We start from the raw sequence: 17,311 nt of genomic DNA on the forward strand, positions 1-17,311 counted from the left end.
CATTTAGACTGGGTAGCTCTTTTCTTCACTATCCTACCTCCATCAGATTGTGGGTCAGCAATATGAACCTCAGGTGAGATTCGTAGATATAAAAGGAATTCAATTATAAAATCATTTCGACACTCACTTGAGATTTACATCATGCCTGATGTCAAGAAAAAGCTAAACATGTATTGATCTAAAGACTGAAAAACATGTTTTGACCTTGAGACTGAAATAGCCATTACTACTATTTAGCATCCTCAAGCTCTCTAAGTGCCATACACTGCCATATAAACACAATACCCCCTTGGAAGGTATGGCTATAATAGTGAAAAAAAAACAAAAAAATTTAAATTTTAGGTTTTTAAGATAAAAGCAAATACAAACATAGGCAATCAATTTCATTACTAAAATTCAGTTTCTGAGCCTCAAGCAATTAACTTGGTCAACACTGTAATTAGGTTAGCGATTCAATCCAGCTTTTATTAGTTGAATTCTGATGTCAAAGAACACTGCAATCCTAAGGCACTAATGATTCTTGACCCCTAAACGAAATACTGTAGTACTGTGATAACTAAACCGCGAAGTACTGACTCCTGAGGAACACAAAATGAACTGATTTGGTCCTTAACTAACCTAACCTAGGACACCATGACCTCCGCTATAAAAACATGGAATTGGTGATACCAAGAATTCATAGGGTATTAACCTAATCTAACCTAACCAAGGGATCTGCACCCTCACTCTACAGGAAGGGTTGAATACTCCCACATTTGCTTAACTAACCAGGCAGTGGTAGTTACTGTATAAGGATTTATCTTAATCATAAATAAGACACAAAATTCTAATACTGTAAACTTTTTCCTATACCTAATGTTTTAGACAAATCAGCAACTTGCGAGAACAATACCGAGAAAGCGAATATCTGCTGTGCAGAGTATCCAGTTTGCAACATTGCCTATTGAAATCGTAACTCAAAAAAGTACCACATCCTACTTAACCTCGAGTGACAAAGTCTGACATTGAAGGGACACATACATCAATAGAATCATCCCAATTTCACTATGTGCAGCACTGATAATAGAAAATATAGGCCTTACTTTAATTTCTTTAATACCATAAATTCCACTAGTGATTATAAATATCCATTAGTTTCCCTATAATTTATCAATTAATCAACCAAAAAGTACATATTTAGCAAAACTGACATGTTACCATTTACTTTATGACAAGTGTTGTGATGGCTTACCTTTGGCTACACCTACAAAATTTTGTTAATATACGATACATCAATTTCTAGGGAAAAGGGAATTTGCTAAAAAGAATGGATGGATGTTGACTACTTTAGAATTTTCCTTTTTATGATTAATGGGGCCTAGGACATTACCTATGTATCGATTGATTGAAATGAAAACACTTTCGGAATCTAAGTCCATTGTTTACTTTTGGAAGACTGATGAAGCGCATACAGTATGTGGTTTCAATCGCTTTCCGAGTTTTTGCAATGACATTAATAAGGCGGTTTTTTTAACTAAATAGGAACTTTAAATATTTATTAGCAAGTTTCCGAATGTTCTACAATAGCCATTTTTTACCACTCTTCTCTTCATTTCCAACATGACTACTGTCACAAGAAAACGTCTCGAAGAGGGAAGTACAGTGAAATATATTTCAAAATTTACTATAATTTCATCTATTTCAGTATTTGATTATTATGAAAACGCTCGCCTTTCCGAACATCTCATCCCTGTACTGCTTGCCTGAAGAGAAGAGCAGTAAAATTATGTTTATTTTGGGAATGAAGTGAGCCAAGGCAGAGCAAAACTCATTTGAGGAGTGGGGTATAATTTATAAGTAATTATGATACAGTACTCCAATAGTGACCCATGGGGATGGCATGTGCAGTACATCCATGTACCGACTGCTAGAAGAGGAGCAGTGGAATTATGTTTATTTTGTCAGCAATGCGATCCACGGCGGAACAAAAACTGAAGAGTACGATACGTATTACTGTATAAGTAATTATGATACTTCAATTTCCAGCCACTTACATGAACCATATATCCTTGCAATTACTTATCTTGTGTCTCTCATGCATTTCTTACAATTATTATCGCTGCATATCACTCTATTTTAGCGTTTCCCCAACCAAAAGCCATAATTGTTTTCATAAAAGGGGGAAGTGAGAAAACTCATGAATGGGTGGTTTGGCCAAATATACAGTATATGATCAGAAATGGATAAAACACAAGAGAGTAGGAAAAATATATGGTTTCTATATTTGGCTATAAAATATTATTTTCATTAGTAAAATAAATTTTTGAATATACTTACCCGATGATCATGTAGCTGTCAACTCCGTTGCCCGACAGAAATCTACGGTCGGGATACGCCAGCGATCGCTATCCAGGTGGGGGTGTACACAACAGCGCCATCTGTGGTCAGGTACTCAAGTACTTCTTGTCAACAAGACCTCAATTTTCTCCTCGGTCCACTGGTTCTCTATGGGGAGGAAGGGCGGGTCCTTTAAATCATGATCATCGGGTAAGTATATTCAAAAATTTATTTTACTAATGAAAATAATATTTTTCAATATTAATCTTACCCGATGATCATGTAGCTGATTCACACCCAGGGTGGTGGGTGGAGACCAGCATACATGTTAACAAAGAAGCTAAGTATCCCGTATTTCATTTTATTAGTTATTCAAAATAACAAATATAAAATAAATAAGTACCTGGTAAGGAAGTCGACTTGAACCATTACTCTGCCTTTATTAAGTACGTCTTCCTTACTGAGCGTAGCGGTCCTCTTAGGATGCTGAACGACTCTTAGGTGCTGAAGTATAAAGGGCTGCAACCCATACTAAAGGACCTCATCACAACCTCTAACCTAGGCGCTTCTCAAGAAAGAATTGACCACCCGCCAAATCAACCAGGATGCGGAAGGCTTCTTAGCCGACCGTACAACCCAAAAACAACAATAAAAAGTATTCAAGAGAAAGGTTAAAAAGGTTATGGGATTATGGGAATGTAGTGGCTGAGCCCTCACCTACTACTGCACTCGCTGCTACGAATGGTCCCAGGGTGTAGCAGTTCTCGTAAAGAGACTGGACATCTTTGAGATAGAATGATGCGAACACTGACTTCCTTCTCCAATAGGTTGCATCCATAACACTCTGCAGAGAACGGTTCTGTTTGAAGGCCACTGAAGTAGCCACAGCTCTCACTTCATGTGTCCTTACCTTCAGCAAAGCAAGGTCTTCTTCCTTCAGATGAGAATGAGCTTCTCTAATCAGAAGCCTGATGTAGTAAGAAACTGCGTTCTTAGACATTGGTAGCGAAGGCTTCTTAACAGCACACCATAAGGCTTCTGATTGTCCTCGTAAAGGTTTTGACCTTTTTAGATAGTACCTAAGAGCTCTGACTGGGCAAAGTACTCTCTCCAGTTCGTTCCCCACCAAGTTGGACAGGCTAGGGATCTCGAACGATTTAGGCCAAGGACGTGAAGGAAGCTCGTTTTTAGCCAAAAAACCGAGCTGCAAGGAACATGTAGCCGTTTCCGATGTGAAACCTATGTTCCTGCTGAAGGCGTGGATCTCACTTACTCTTTTAGCTGTTGCTAGGCATACGAGGAAAAGAGTTTTTAATGTGAGGTCCTTAAAAGAGGCTGATTGGAGCGGTTCAAATCTAGATGACATAAGGAACCTTAGGACCACGTCTAGATTCCAGCCTGGAGTGGACAACCGACGTTCCTTTGAGGTCTCAAAAGACCTAAGGAGGTCCTGTAGATCTTTGTTGGTGGAAAGATCCAAGCCTCTGTGGCGGAAAACCGCTGCCAACATACTTCTGTAACCCTTGATCGTAGGAGCTGATAGGGATCTAACGTTCCTTAGATGTAACAGGAAATCAGCAATCTGGGTTACAGTGGTACTGGTTGAGGAAACTGCATTGGCCTTGCACCAGCTTCGGAAGACTTCCCATTTAGATTGATAGACTCTGAGAGTGGATGTCCTCCTTGCTCTGGCAATCGCTCTGGCTGCCTCCTTCGAAAAGCCTCTAGCTCTTGAGAGTCTTTCGATAGTCTGAAGGCAGTCCGACGAAGAGCGTGGAGGTTTGGGTGTACCTTCTTTACGTGAGGTTGACGCAGAAGGTCCACTCTTAGAGGAAGAGTCCTGGGAACGTCGACCAGCCATTGCAGTACCTCTGTGAACCATTCTCTCGCGGGCCAGAGGGGAGCAACCAACGTCAGCCGTGTCCCTTTGTGAGAGGCGAACTTCTGAAGTACCCTGTTGACAATCTTGAACGGCGGGAATGCATACAGGTCGAGATGGGACCAATCCAGCAGAAAGGCATCCACGTGAACTGCTGCTGGGTCTGGAATCGGAGAACAATACAATGGGAGCCTCTTGGTCATCGAGGTAGCGAACAGATCTATGGTTGGCTGACCCCACAGGGCCCAAAGTCTGCTGCAAACATTCTTGTGAAGGGTCCACTCTGTGGGGATGACCTGACCCTTCCGGCTGAGGCGATCTGCCATGACATTCATATCGCCCTGAATGAACCTCGTTACCAGCATGAGCTTTCGATCTTTTGACCAAATGAGGAGGTCCCTTGCGATCTCGAACAACTTCCTCGAATGAGTCCCCCCCTGCTTGGAGATGTAAGCCAAGGCTGTGGTGTTGTCGGAGTTCACCTCCACCACCTTGTTTAGCTGGAGGGACTTGAAGTTTATCAAGGCCAGATGAACCGCCAACAACTCCTTGCAATTGATGTGAAGTGTCCTTTGCTCCTGATTCCATGTTCCCGAGCATTCCTGTCCGTCCGATGTCGCACCCCAGCCCGAGTCTGATGCGTCCGAGAAGAGACGGTGGTCGGGGGTCTGAACAGCTAAAAATAGACCTTCCTTGAGAAGAATGCTGTTCTTCCACCACGTTAGAGTAGACCTCATCTCTTCGGAAACAGGAACTGAGACCGTCTCTAGCGTCATGTCCTTTATCCAGTGAGCAGCTAGATGATACTGAAGGGGGCGGAGGTGGAGTCTCCCTAACTCGATGAACAGGGCCAGCGATGAAAGTGTCCCTGTTAGACTCATCCACTGCCTGACTGAGCATCGGTTCCTTCTCAGCATGCTCTGGATGCACTCTAGGGCTTGGTTGATCCTTGGGGCCGACGGAAAAGCCCGAAAAGCTCGACTCTGAATCTCCATACCCAGGTAAACAATGGTCTGGGATGGGACGAGCTGGGACTTCTCTAAATTGACCAGGAGGCCCAGTTCCTTGGTCAGATCCATAGTCCATCTGAGATTCTCCAGACAGCGACGACTTGTGGGAGCTCTTAAAAGCCAGTCGTCTAAATAGAGGGAGGCTCTGATGTCTGCCAAGTGAAGGAATTTCGCAATATTCCTCATCAGTCTCGTAAACACAAGAGGTGCCGTGCTTAGGCCAAAGCACAGGGCTTGGAACTGGTACACAACCTTTCCAAAGACGAATCTTAGGAAAGGTTGGGAGTCTGGATGGATGGGGACGTGAAAGTATGCGTCTTTCAGGTCTAACGAGACCATCCAATCCTCCTGCCTGACCGCTGCTAGGACCGACTTCGTCGTCTCCATCGTGAACGTCTGCTTGGTGACATAAGCATTGAGAGCACTGACGTCCAGCACCGGTCTCCAACCTCCTGTCTTCTTGGCTACCAGGAAGAGACGGTTGTAAAAGCCCGGGGATTGATGATCCCGGACTATGACCACTGCTTCCTTTTGTAGCAAGAGCGACACCTCTTGTTGCAACGCTAGCCTCTTGTCCTTCTCCTTGTAGTTGGGAGAGAGGTTGATGGGAGATGTAGCTAGAGGGGGATTGAGGCAGAACGGAATTCTGTATCCCTCCCTTAGCCACTTCACAGACTGAGCGTCTGCACCTCTGCTCTCCCAAGCTTGCCAGAAGGTCTTGAGTCTGGCTCCTACTGCTGTCTGGAGAGGAAGGCAGTCAAAACTTGCCTTTTGCAGACTTGGAACCCTTCTTGGACTTGCCACGGTGACTGTCTGCACGGGTACCTCCTCTGCTGGAGGTTCTGCCACGAAAGGGCGGGATGAACCTAGAAGCAGGTGTATCAACTGCTATAGGGCGGAAGGGTCTAGGCACGGAAGGTAAGGTTTTAGCCTTACGTGCAGAAGAAGCCATGAGGTCATGAGTATCCTTCTGGATAAGAGAGGCAGCCATCCCCTTAATCAACTCCTCCGGAAACAGACACTTGGAGAGAGGAGCAAACAGCAACTCTGACTTCTGGAGTGATACCAGCAGATAAGAAGGAGCACAGATGTTCTCTCTTCTTGAGGACTCCTGATACATATGAAGCCGCAAGTTCACCAGACCCATCCCGAATTGCCTTGTCCATGCTAGACATGATCAGCATGGCCGAGTCCTTATCTGAAGGGGAAGTCTTCCTGCTTAACCCTGGATAGGTACGGTGGGTCGTTTGCGACCCCGAGCGTAAAAAAAAAACAGGTTTTTCTCACGTGACTCACCCCTGTGACTGAATTTGTGGGTGATCGACCTGCAGGAGGTGTCTCCCCTACACGCTCTAGTAGTGTCCAGATGTGCATTGCTGTAGCTGTACTCCTTCCCCGATTTCTGAGATGCGTCGGGGTCGTTCGCGTCCGAGTTTACCCTTCTGAGGTAGTTTGCATAATTATCAAAGTTATTACGTATTATGAAATTGTCGTAGAATGGTGCAACTTGTATAGGTTATCAGTTGTGGAAAGTCTTGGTGGATTGTTTGGCTACCATGTGCATGTTTTTTTTTTTAGTTAAAATGTCGTTCATCACCACGAGGACCATTTTACCGCGAGTGCCCCTTTTTCATTTTTTTTCATTTTTTTGCCAAGTCATTTTTCCGTAAGATATTGCCAAATAGTGTCGTAAAACTTTTGCTTGTTTAGTGTTGGAAAGTGTGTCTAGATGATCTGGCTACCCATGCATGACTTTGTTTTTGTCAGATACGACGTAGTTATTGGTATATTGGGTATTTAACTGCGGTTACCAATTTCTGTTTTTTTTTTCAATATTTGTAAAAATTACTACGTAGTAAGGAATTGCCGTATATTATTCATTTTTTTTTCATGTTCATGTGTTAGAAAGTGTGCCTTGATGGTTGGGCTAACACGTGCATGTCTTTTTTTTTATCTGAGATGTCGTATATTAGAATGTCGGGCATTTTACCGCGAGTGTCCCTTTTTAATTTTTTTTAATTTTTTTGCCAAGTCATTTTTCCGTAAGATATTGCGAAATAGTGTCGTAAAACTTTTGCTTTTTTAATGTTGGAAAGTGTGTCTAGATGATCTGGCTACCCATGCGTGATTTTGTTTTTGTCAGATACGACGTAGTTATTGGTATATTGGGTATTTAACTGCGGTTGCCAATTTCTGTTTTTTTTCAATATTTGTAAAAATTTACTACGTAGTAAGGAATTGCCGTATATTATTGATTTTTTTTCATGTTTATGTGTTAGAAAGTGTGCCTTGATGGTTGGGCTAACACGTGCATGTCTTTTTTTTTTATCTGAGATGCCGTATATTAGAATGTTGGGCATTTTTCCGCGAGTGCCCCTTTTTATTTGTTTTGCATTTTTTTTGCTTAGTCATGTTACCGTACGGAATTGGCAAGTAGTGTCGCAAAACTTATATTTTTATAGTGTTGGAAAGTGTTTCTAGATGATCTGGCTACCCATGCCTATTTTTTTTTTTAGCCAGATATGGCGTATATATAAGTATGTGTTCGATTTTCCTGTGATTGCCATTTTTTCGTTTTTTCCCATTTCTTTCAAAATTACTACGTACTAAGGAACTATCACAGAGTAATATTTCATTTATATGTTTATTTGTCGGAAAATATGCCTTGATGGTTTGCCTAGCACGTGGCTGAAATTTTTTTTTTCTGAAATGCCGTATATTAGAATGGCCATTTTTCCACGAGTGCCCCCTTTTTATTTGTTTTGCATTTTTTTGCTTAGTCATGTTACCGTAAGGAATTGGCAAGTAGTGTCGCAAAACTTATATTTTTATAGTGTTGGAAAGTGTTTCTAGATGATCTGGCTACCCATGCCTATCTTTTTTTTAGCCAGATATGGCGTATATATAGGTATGTGTTCGATTTTCCGGTGATTGCCATTTTTTCGTTTTTTCCCAATTCTTTCAAAATTACTACGTACTAAGGAACTATCACAGAGTAATGATTCCTCTAGATGTTTATTTGTCGGAAAATTTTGTTTACTTTTTTTTTGATTGAATATCATCAAATTTTTTTAGCTAAAATATTGTTTTACATTTTTTTTTTCGATTTTATTTCCCTTCAAAAAAAATTTTTTGGGTCAGAATTTTAATTTTATAGTCGTAAAATAATTGACAATTATCCAGCAACCCACCATACAATTTTTATGCATATCCAATAATAATTAGATTAGTAAATAACACCTTGAAATTGACATACCCTTCCTACATTTCAAGTGGCAGATTAGGGAGTCTGAGTCAGTGTGGTTGGCGGCCATTTTGTGGACATATCCGAAGCGTAAGCTGCCCTATCTATATATATTCTTGTTCCCTATAGAATTTGTGATATTTTGGTATATTTTTACCTGCATAAATATCATATTATATATTAAATATATGTATTTTTTTACGAAATTTCCAAGTACTCAAAAAATTACCTTTAGATATGGCCCCTGATATAAATGTAATTTACAAAATAATGAAGATTTTTTTACATATTTCTATTTTAGGATAACATATGTTTATTCCCTGAAAAAATTAGCCACTTCCTATTTCATTTGGGTACCCAAAAAAATTCATGAAATTTGGACAATTTTTTTTGGCCAAAAAAAGTTACCCTTTTTTCTCATTTCAGATCTTCACCTCCATGGGTCTGACTTCATCCAAAATACATCAAGATGTGTCCTAAACATTCAAGAATCAATTCCTAAAAGGATTTGTGTATATATGTATAAACTTTTTTTTTTATGAATTTTTATGTCAGGTCTTTTTTTTTCTCTACTTAATTTTTTAAAATATTTATAATAAATAGTTTTTCTGCAGATGAGTAGTATTTATCTTTACAGTTGTTTTAAGCATTCATTGAAGTTTTTTTTGGCAAAAGAAAAAAGGAGGTTACTGCAAAAACTGATTTTTCAAGAATTTTTTTTGGCGTCGGGGTCGTTCGCGTCCGAGTATACCCTTAAAGGGGTGTCCGAGGACCGTACCTATCCAGGGTTAAGGCTCCCAAACACCAATCGAGGAAGTTGAATATCTCGAAGGCACGAAAGACTCCCTTCAACATATGATCAAGATCGGAAAAGGACCAGCAGATCTTCGAACGTCTCATAGCCAACCTGCGGGGAGAGTCAACCAGACTTGAGAAGTCGGCCTGGGCAGAGGCAGGAACCCCCAAGCCAGGTTCCTCTCCCGTGGCATACCAGACGCTCGACTTAGAAGCCAGCTTGGGAGGAGGAAACACAAAAGAGGTCCTTCCCAGTTGCTTCTTGGAATGCAACCAGTCCCCCATAACCCTCAAAGCTCTCCTTGATGATCTGGCGAGAACAAGCTTGGTGAAGGCAGGCGCAGCAGACTGCATGCCCAGAGCAAACTCGGAGGGAGGAGAACGAGGGGTTGCAGACACAAAGTGTTCAGGATACAAATCCCTGAACAAAGCAAGGACTTTGCGAAAGTCTAAGGAGGGTGGCGAAGACTTGTGTCCTTCAACATCAGAGTGAGGATCATCCAGATGAGCAGCTTCATCCTCCGATACATCATCATCCGAAAGTTGAGTTGTGAGTGGCAAAGGCAGAGCAGCAAGCTGAACGGCTGAATCCTGCAGAACGGGTGCATGCGTACCTGCGGATCCATCATCATGCCTCTGCTGGACAGTCTGCGAGCTGGCAATAACAAAAGCAGAGGGCTGGTGTGTGGGAGGGTCTGCGGTGGGCTGAGGAGCATGCGGTATGGTATGCAGAGCATGCTGTAAGGTATGCGGCTCATGCTGCATGGTATGCGGCTCATGCTGCATGGTATGCGGAGCATGCTGTAAGGTCTGCAGAGCATGCTGCATGGGCTGAGGAGAATGCCGCATAGTGCTGGAACCCGGCAACTCCTGATGCGGCAGCTCACGCATGTTAGCAGATGGTGCAGCAAGAACATGTGTCTGGCAGTGAGGACTGCGCATCGGTGGAGGAGCTCTCACAGGTGGGGTGTGGGAGCAGGCAGCCGCAGTATCTGCTGAGCGCACAACCTCTGCGGGTTGTAGGTTAACAGGAGAGGAGTTAACCTTCTCGGCATGATACTCCTGCATAAATGCCGCAAGCTGAGACTGCATAGTCTGCAGCATGGACCACTTAGGGTCTACTGTGGTTGGAGCAACAACAGATGGAGCAGAGGCCTGTTGAGGGACCACTCTACCTCTCTTGGGAGGTGTGCAGTCATCAGATGACTGCGGCGAGTCCGAACTGACCCAGTGGCTACACCTGGGCCGTTGGACTAGCTCGGAAGGGACCTTACGTTTGAGCGGTCGTGAGACCTTGGTCCACCGTTTCCTCCTGGAAACCTCTTCCACAGACGAGGAATGTAAGGGCTCATTCGTCTGTAAGTGGATGGGACGATCCTTAGCAGATACGTCCACAACCACTGAGGATACATCCGTGCGCCGATCAAGGCCTGCCGAACCCTTTGGTCCTTCGACATTGCTTCTCCCCTGGGCTTGGGAGCTTGCAAGAGGTCCCGGACTGGGAGGACGACTGGCACGCACAGATGTACCCTCATGCGCAACACTGACACTGACACTATGCACATCACTAGCACTAACACTTCCCACTGCACTCTTCGCTTTCAGCTCTCTGACATCTGCAAAGAGCTGATTGCGGTCACTAACCAACGACTCCACCTTCTTACCGAGAGCCTGAATGGCACGCAACATATCAGCCATTGCAGGCTGAGCACTCGTAGCAGGTTCGGGAGTCACCACCACAGGGGAAGGAAAAGGTTGAGGGGCATGGGGAGAGGAAAAATCCACAGAGCGAGAAGAACTCCTCCTATCTCTCTCCTTCTCTAACCTACGTGCATATCTGACGAATTCATTAAAATCGAATTCCGAAAGCCCAGCACATTCCCCACATCGATCTTCCAATTGACAGGATTTTCCCCTACAATTGGAACATACGGTGTGAGGATCTATAGAGGCCTTCGGAAGACGCCTAGTACAAGTCCTAACACTACACTGCCTGTATTTAGGAACTTGGGAATGGTCAGACATCTTGAATTTAGAGGTAGTCAAGGGGGAATTCCAAAATTAAGCAAAGATCGTTAACCAATGAATCAAATTAATTCCAAAAGCTTGCTAAGCTACGGATAAAGCTTCCTGAACAGCGAAGGCTAAACTTCAGAGCAAATACATCACCAAAACGTGAACAAAAGACTCCAAAATCAACAGCGTATCCATGTAGGTCTTGCCGGCGGCACGACAGAGGAAAAATTGAGGTCTTGTTGACAAGAAGTACTTGAGTACCTGACCACAGATGGCGCTGTTGTGTACACCCCCACCTGGATAGCGATCGCTGGCGTATCCCGACCGTAGATTTCTGTCGGGCAACGGAGTTGACAGCTACATGATCATCGGGTAAGATTAATATTGAAAATTTAATTTTCGTATATTTACCTAAATTTTACAAATATCCTCTGAACCAGTAGCCATAAGAGAATAATAATTTTACTGTACAGTATTAGGATTAAATTGATCACCCACTTTATAATAGTATCTTAGGCTTAAGCTACCCTGTAAAACTCAGAGATACTAAGTTGCTAATCTTGAAATGTAATGTTAGATGAGATACTTTACTAAGTATACTTTTAGGAAGTAATACTACCCTAATTTTGGCATAAATATAAGCTTACAATAACAATGACACACTGTATCTGTTTTTGACGTTTGTTAATGGTTTATATAGGACATATCTGTTTTGACGCCGTTACTGTTTTTAGAATGATATATTGTTAATTTATTCTCATCATTTATTTATTCCTTATTTCCTTTCCTTTCCTAACTGGGCTATTTTTCCCTACTGGAGCCCTTGGGCTTATAGTATCTTGCTTTTCCAACTAGGGTTGTAGCTTGGCTAGTAATAATAATAATAATAATAATAATAATAATTGGGCCAGACCATTTTCAAGCAAGACAAGGGTAAACAAATTAGCATCATTTTGGTATATTCATGGCCTTGTCAAAAGCAAAGAATACACTACACAAATAGCCATACATTCTACCCTAATTCTATTACTACCATAATTGATTATTTTACAACATACCCTAAAAAAAAAATAATAATAATAATAAACAGCAACAAGATTGATAAAATTTGCTCCACCCTAAAAATGGATTACTGTACTACTGTACCTCTTACCTATTAAAGTTAGAATTCATAATGTAAGTGCAACAACTTGCCAAGTTACTAGAACTGAATACTGTATATAAAATATTTACGAGAAATGTTGGACATTGTGTGGCCAACAAATCATATCGACATGCCACTCGTTTTAGATGGTTTCAAGTTGGTCGGAGCAAAGATGCAATTTTACTGTGGGTTCTAAAGCTTTTTAACAACAACCCAATTTGACATAAGATCTGATGATATACTGTAAGGGTTGAAGACTTTGTTTTTTTAAGTGCTATGCTATATGATTCAGTAAGTACTTTAAAATATGTATAAGCCAAACAAATCTTCTGGATATTACAAGCAGCTGGCCTTTTCCATGCGAGACAGGACCAGGAAAACACTCCTAAAAGTGTGTATGTGAAGTAATGAGATCCCACCTAACCTAACTTATGCTGCTATATCATTACCTTGCTCCATGGACTCTTAAGCTGACTATGAAGAAATCATGCCAGCAAATAATGCACACATACGCAGTAGCCCCAAGAAAATTACCGACTGAGGACTAAAAACTTCTTCGCGAGAGCGGCCTGTAACAGTATAACTACTGCCGTATAGGATTGATTGATTTGAGGTTTTCTGACATCCTGCTACCGTATAGGAACAAACTTGTACTGGACACAGCAGAAACTTTATAAAATGGAAAAAAAACATTGATTTCTGAATATATATTTAAAAATTAAGTATCTCATATCACATAAATACAAGATAAATACGTAGTTACACAATATGGAGCTTTTGTAGTTCATTAGGAAAGAACGAATGTAAAACTACAATAAGTTATGATTGATAAACCACATTTTAAAAGGTTAACAAACACAATAACACCTCTAACTAAAGGTTCCCACCTAACCTAACCTAGGAGCAGTATCCTTACCTACTTATCAAACAGGGGGCTACGCCTCCCTACAGTCCCCCTTTAAACTGCCCTATTCTTAGATTACCCTAAGACTAAGTCACAATGTTAGGGCTTCACTCCTGGCAAGGTAACACTAAATCATAATATTTTTCAAATCATAAAACATACTTTGGGGTGTGCGTATGATAGCGACCAACTGTACGTATGATGTCTGCTTAAGATTACGGCAGTGTAAGGGGGGTCGCAGGGGGCCGTTAGCCCCACCCTTCCCATTAGGTAAGTAGGTAAGGACAGGGCTTGTGTAAGTTAGGTTAGGGGGAGGGGAAGAAGCTTAGGTTAGTTGGTGTCCATGTTTTAAGCACGCTGGAGGAACTGGCCGCTGATATACAAAAGCCCCCTAACTTCATATCATATCTCAGACCAAAATAAACAACTTCCTCATAAATAAAACTAACTTGACAAGCAATAAGAAAATTTAAACCTGTCCCAACAAACTATATATCACAACATTTACTGCATTGGTAAATACTTCTATTTGCACAGATAGCCACAACTATTCAAAGCATTTCCTTAAACATGTAAGGTTATGGGGTTCAAATTAGTGTTTAAGTAAGGATAGAATCAGTTATTATTACTACTAGTTAAGCTACAACCCTAATTGGAAAGGTAGGATCCTATAAGCCCACAGACTCCAACGGAGAAAATAGCTTCGTGAGGAATGAAATTATGAAAAGATATAGAATAACGTGCCGGAGTGTACCCTTCACCAAGAGGACTCTACACCAAGACAATTGAAGAGCATGGTGCAGAGGCAATAGCATTACCCGAGACAATAACAATGGTTATGTCCTCCTAGAAGAGCAGCTTCCGAAAGCTAAAGTCTCTTCTACCATTACCAAGTAGAAAGTAACCAATAACCAATTAAGTTTGATTAACCATATGAGTAAAGAAAAGTTTTATGGTCTTATTATTGTAAAGCGGATGAGGAGAGAAGTGTGCGTGTAAAGGATAGGCAAAACTATTAGAGGATTTAGTACATGTGTAGGCAAAGGAAAAATGAGCTGTAACCAGGCAGGGATCCAAAGTAGTACAATCTGGCCAGTCAAAGGACCCGAGGGGTGTACCTGTATGTATGTTAGCGGCCACCTATATGTATGACTAAGAATATGTCAGGGTAAGGGAGGTCGCAGGGGGCGTTAGCCCCAGTTAAGTAAGTAGGTAAGGACACGGTTGTATGTTAGGTAAGGTGGGGAAGTTTAGGTTATTTTCTGTGCATGCGGGAGGAGCTGGCCGTTGATATGCAAAGGCTCCTGACAAGATAAGTCTCGAGTAATAGTATCTCAACAGGTGGCTAGTAAAAAATGCTTTACATACATGATACTACAGGACAAAGCGATGAATATCTTAGTGCCAAGTATCAACTTGTCTGAGGGGCCAACCCATTCAACTTGACCAGGGGATATCCCCCCCAAAAAAAATATTCCAGGCCATCACATTGCAAACAGAAAATTAACAGTTATTGTTAGTCATGGGAGCAGTATCTTCTGGAAGGTATTCACACTTAGAATATAACTTAAAAGCTAGAAAATTTCAACTAGCCCATCGTACACAAATGCCTAGTTTAGGCCTCCTAAAATTAAATTGATAGGCATAGCCTAGATTAGAAAAGATTGGTAGAATGTGTTTGATAGGTAGGGCAGAGTTTTGAGTTACATATGACCAACGTTACTGAAAACATCCGATCACAAATAAATTGGTTTGGCCTAGTTAATGGAGGCCCACCGGGGGTAGTAGCCTAGTAGGAAGGCACTAGTGACTAGGCTAACCTAGGCCATGGTATAAAAAAAAACACGAAGACTTTAATATTTTAATCAGAATTGGCTGCCATAGCATATACCAATGGGGTTATTGAGGCCAATGACATAATTACTTACGATCTTGTTGTCGTAAACTGACAGGGGCAGTTGTCTCCTTCCCAATTGGATCTCATCTTCCTCGTCATACACACCAACCAATTTGGCCATTATTAGCCCGTTTAATGACTGACACCACAGTTAGATGAAAGCTTCATATAACGCACTTGCTCAACCGGAGCATTCAGAAGCGATATCCCATTGGCGGAATATAATTCTAACAGATTTTGTAGACCTTTTTAGTTACGTTCACATTGGTATAGTTGATGGCAACTGTGTTCGGAAAGTCTGTGTGCGACTTCCCTAAAAACAAGTGTCACAGATCAATGGAATTTACATATCATTCTGCAATTTACCATTTTATGTTTTCAATTTATGGAAAAATATAATGTTCGCATTTACAAAAATATTATCAATTAAGTTTAGCGAGTTTGAAATGATCCATTAGTCTTATTTCGCTTTTATCAATCGGATGCACTTCTAGACCGGTTCAGAGCATGCGCAGTAAAGATGTGGTCAGTTCCATATCGTCGTCGAAAAACTTATTTTATTTGTGTAAGAATCATTTATTAAATAATTTATTATTGCACAATATCTTATCACATACACTTTATCATTCCGATAATCTAATATACCATATTATCTTTGGACTTATCAATGTAAAGTTGAAAAGAGTCGTTCGTTACCAACCGTTTCCCAGTCAGGTGATTACTATTAAACTGCCATTCATCTTAATGCCAAAATGGGCGTGCGTGCAATTGCAATTCCAGTGGTTAAATGTGGAGAATGGATATTGCCTGGAGTCATCGAGAGCGTTGGAAACTTTGGAAGCCGAGATGGGTGTTAAATATCAGGCAAAATCAAAAGAGGTCAGTTACCTTGCAACTTCCCAAGGTCAGGTTGTTAGATTTGAACTATTACGTCATAAATGATGAATACGCAATTGCTTGCAAAGTAATTTGCCGAAGTGAAAATTTATGGTCAGTCAGTTCAGTCGAAAGTGGCGTTTGTGGCAACTTACAGCGTGTATTGCGAATGTGCAATGGTATTCAAACCATGAGTAATAGGTATGGATGAACGCGCCCTCATCATTATTCTTGACGGAACATAATAGATTCGATTTATATTTACTAGGAAAATCGTACCATTCTTAGGTATACCAAAGAATCGTTCATTAATCCAAGATTGGGCCAAGTAAAATAACTGGCAGATGTTTTAACGTAAATCTCAATTACTTGTCAGGGAAGCAAATTGTCCGAAGGACTGTACTCCTGAGCTTTCAAATTTCAGTTGTTTACACCTGCTGGAAAGTATCATTAGAGCATTTAGATTTACGGAAAAGATTTATTGTTGGTTAAAAAGAAATGGAATTTGAAGTTTCGTTGTAAAGCAAGGTAGAATCGTGTTAGATTTGATGTCTTTAAATGATTCAAATCGAGGGGGCAGGACCGAAGAGCGTTCGCTTCATATGCTGAAACACAATCCTATCTATGTGCTGAAACGTAACACTGTACTGTTGTTTCAGTCATTTATGAGTTGGATACTCTAGTCACTCTAGTGAACAACTGTGACTGTTTTATTATATTGTCTTTTCTTTTGGAATTCAATAATTCAGTTCACTAATTTGTCCTAACCAGTTTGTTGTGAGTTGTTTAAATCAAACAGTGGAAAACTCGCGATTAGGTGAATAACTTCATGGAAAACACATTAAAACAGATAAGGAAAGGGATAAGATTAAAACATTATTATAGAATTATATGCTTAGGGAATTGCGTTGACAAAGAGAGACGGGGGTAAAGTCAGTGATCGGTTAAGAACTTGAAAGGCTGAAATTAAACAGAGCAGTGTTTCATTTCCCTGGTCCCCTGTGGTAATGAAATCGGACATTTTCTTTCATTACCAATATTTTATTCAGATTATTTTTGGGATCGCATCATTCATATTGACAATGGCAAGGTTACTCTATTTCCTCTTTTTTTTTCCCTCGCTCGCTGTGTGATTCTTGGTTTCGAACTGCTCACTCGGCAAATTAAGTTTATAGACACTCTCAAGATATTATGTGAAAATCTTCTAAGTTAGCCTTATATTCAGTAATG

General features: G+C 41.0%; 1 protein-coding gene across 4 annotated transcripts in view; it reads right to left on the minus strand.

Annotated features, from left to right (window-relative positions):
* LOC137650198 (gametogenetin-binding protein 2-like) overlaps positions 1-15,616 on the minus strand; it is an 86,419-nt gene extending 70,803 nt beyond the window's left edge. Inside the window, exon 1 of one of the 4 annotated variants that reach the window (XM_068383377.1) lies at positions 15,237-15,616. In XM_068383377.1, the coding sequence (XP_068239478.1) occupies positions 15,237-15,326 (90 nt within the window). In that variant the 5' untranslated portion in view covers positions 15,327-15,616. The remainder of the gene's footprint in view (positions 1-15,236) is intronic. The other 3 variants (XM_068383376.1, XM_068383380.1, XM_068383378.1) reach the window with 3 other exon arrangements.
* Positions 15,617-17,311: the final 1,695 nt, after the last annotated feature.

Source organism: Palaemon carinicauda, chromosome 11 (genome assembly GCF_036898095.1).
Source record: "Palaemon carinicauda isolate YSFRI2023 chromosome 11, ASM3689809v2, whole genome shotgun sequence".
NCBI lineage: Eukaryota > Metazoa > Arthropoda > Malacostraca > Decapoda > Palaemonidae > Palaemon > Palaemon carinicauda.